We start from the raw sequence: 1,151 nt of genomic DNA, 5'->3' as shown, positions 1-1,151 counted from the left end.
CTTGCCAACAAGCAAGACCATCCTTCGCGAAGACGCAAGGTTGGACGCTTAGCCAGCCCCGCGAGACGCCGGCGGGTAACCGGCATACCTACGCTCAGACACATTCACACTCTGCTGTTGTTGTCTGCCGCATCCTCATTCATGAAGACTGCGGAGACAATGGGGGAGTGTTGGAGAGTGTGAACTCAAACCTACTTCCTGACCGTAGCCTGACCGTCCTTGTGTAACCGTCTCATGTTTGGTTTGCCCTGCCGCGCACATTGTCATCGACTTGTATCCGACTTGGTGGTTGTGGTGATGTAGCGATGGTGTGGGTCTCTAGTGACCTATACAGCTCCTCCGTGTTCCGTCTCCTGACACTGTCCGCCAGAATTCTCCTTTTTTCCGACGTGGATTGGCGCACACTAGCACGACTGACTACTTCACTACTCACTCGCAACTCCTCTTAAAAAAAAATAAACAAAGAAAGAAAACACAAAAACAGGATGAGGACGGCACGCCGCCACCACACAGGGATTTTAAGGAGAGGGGTGTGATGCGCTAGCCGCCCACCCTAGGGAAAGAAAAGCGCCGATCATAATACGCGCGGCATTATTTTGTGTAAAAATGTCCCTGCTCGCGCTCTGCGGCCTCCTCCTCGCCTCGACGGCGTCGGATTCACCGCGGCGCCGCACCGTCCTCGTCACCGGCGGCGCCCGCGGAATCGGCGCCGCGTGCTGCCAACGGTTCGCGGCCAATGGCGACCGCGTCCTGGTACACTTTCGAAGTGATCAGCGTCAGGCAGAGGCGGTTCGCGAGTCGCTTCCTGGGACCGGCCACGCGATCATCCAGTCTGCACTCGACGAGGCGGGTGCGCCGGGGAAGCTCGTGGCGGACGCGATGGCGGCCGTTAGCGATTACGGCGAGGCATTGGACTGCATGATAATCAACCACGGTGTCTATGAGGAACATCCAGTCGAGACAACATCTGCGGCGGACTGGTCTTCGTCGTTTGAGCGCGTGCTTCGCACCAACCTTGCAGCGCCCGCCGAGCTTGCCTTTGCCTTCGGAAGCGCGGTCGCGAGAACGGGCGCGGCGGCGCTGTCGTCTTTGTCTCGTCTCGCGGCGCCTACCGCGGCGAACCCATCGCAGCCGCTTATGGCGCGAGCAAG

General features: G+C 59.1%; 1 protein-coding gene across 1 annotated transcript; it reads left to right on the top strand.

The window, feature by feature from the left end:
* Positions 1-606: 606 nt before the first annotated feature.
* On the top strand, positions 607-1,056 carry EMIHUDRAFT_259792 (hypothetical protein; the record flags this gene model as incomplete). The annotated part of the gene is made up of 1 exon (XM_005756210.1): positions 607-1,056. A coding segment is annotated over one exon (450 nt), but the record flags the coding sequence as incomplete, so codon positions are not given.
* Between the last annotated feature and the right edge of the window lie 95 nt (positions 1,057-1,151).

The sequence above is a fragment of the Emiliania huxleyi genome (assembly GCF_000372725.1).
Source record: "Emiliania huxleyi CCMP1516 unplaced genomic scaffold EMIHUscaffold_9809, whole genome shotgun sequence".
In the NCBI taxonomy this organism is placed as follows: Eukaryota; Haptophyta; order Isochrysidales; family Noelaerhabdaceae; genus Emiliania; species Emiliania huxleyi.
This window is presented reverse-complemented; position numbering and strand designations above follow the sequence as displayed.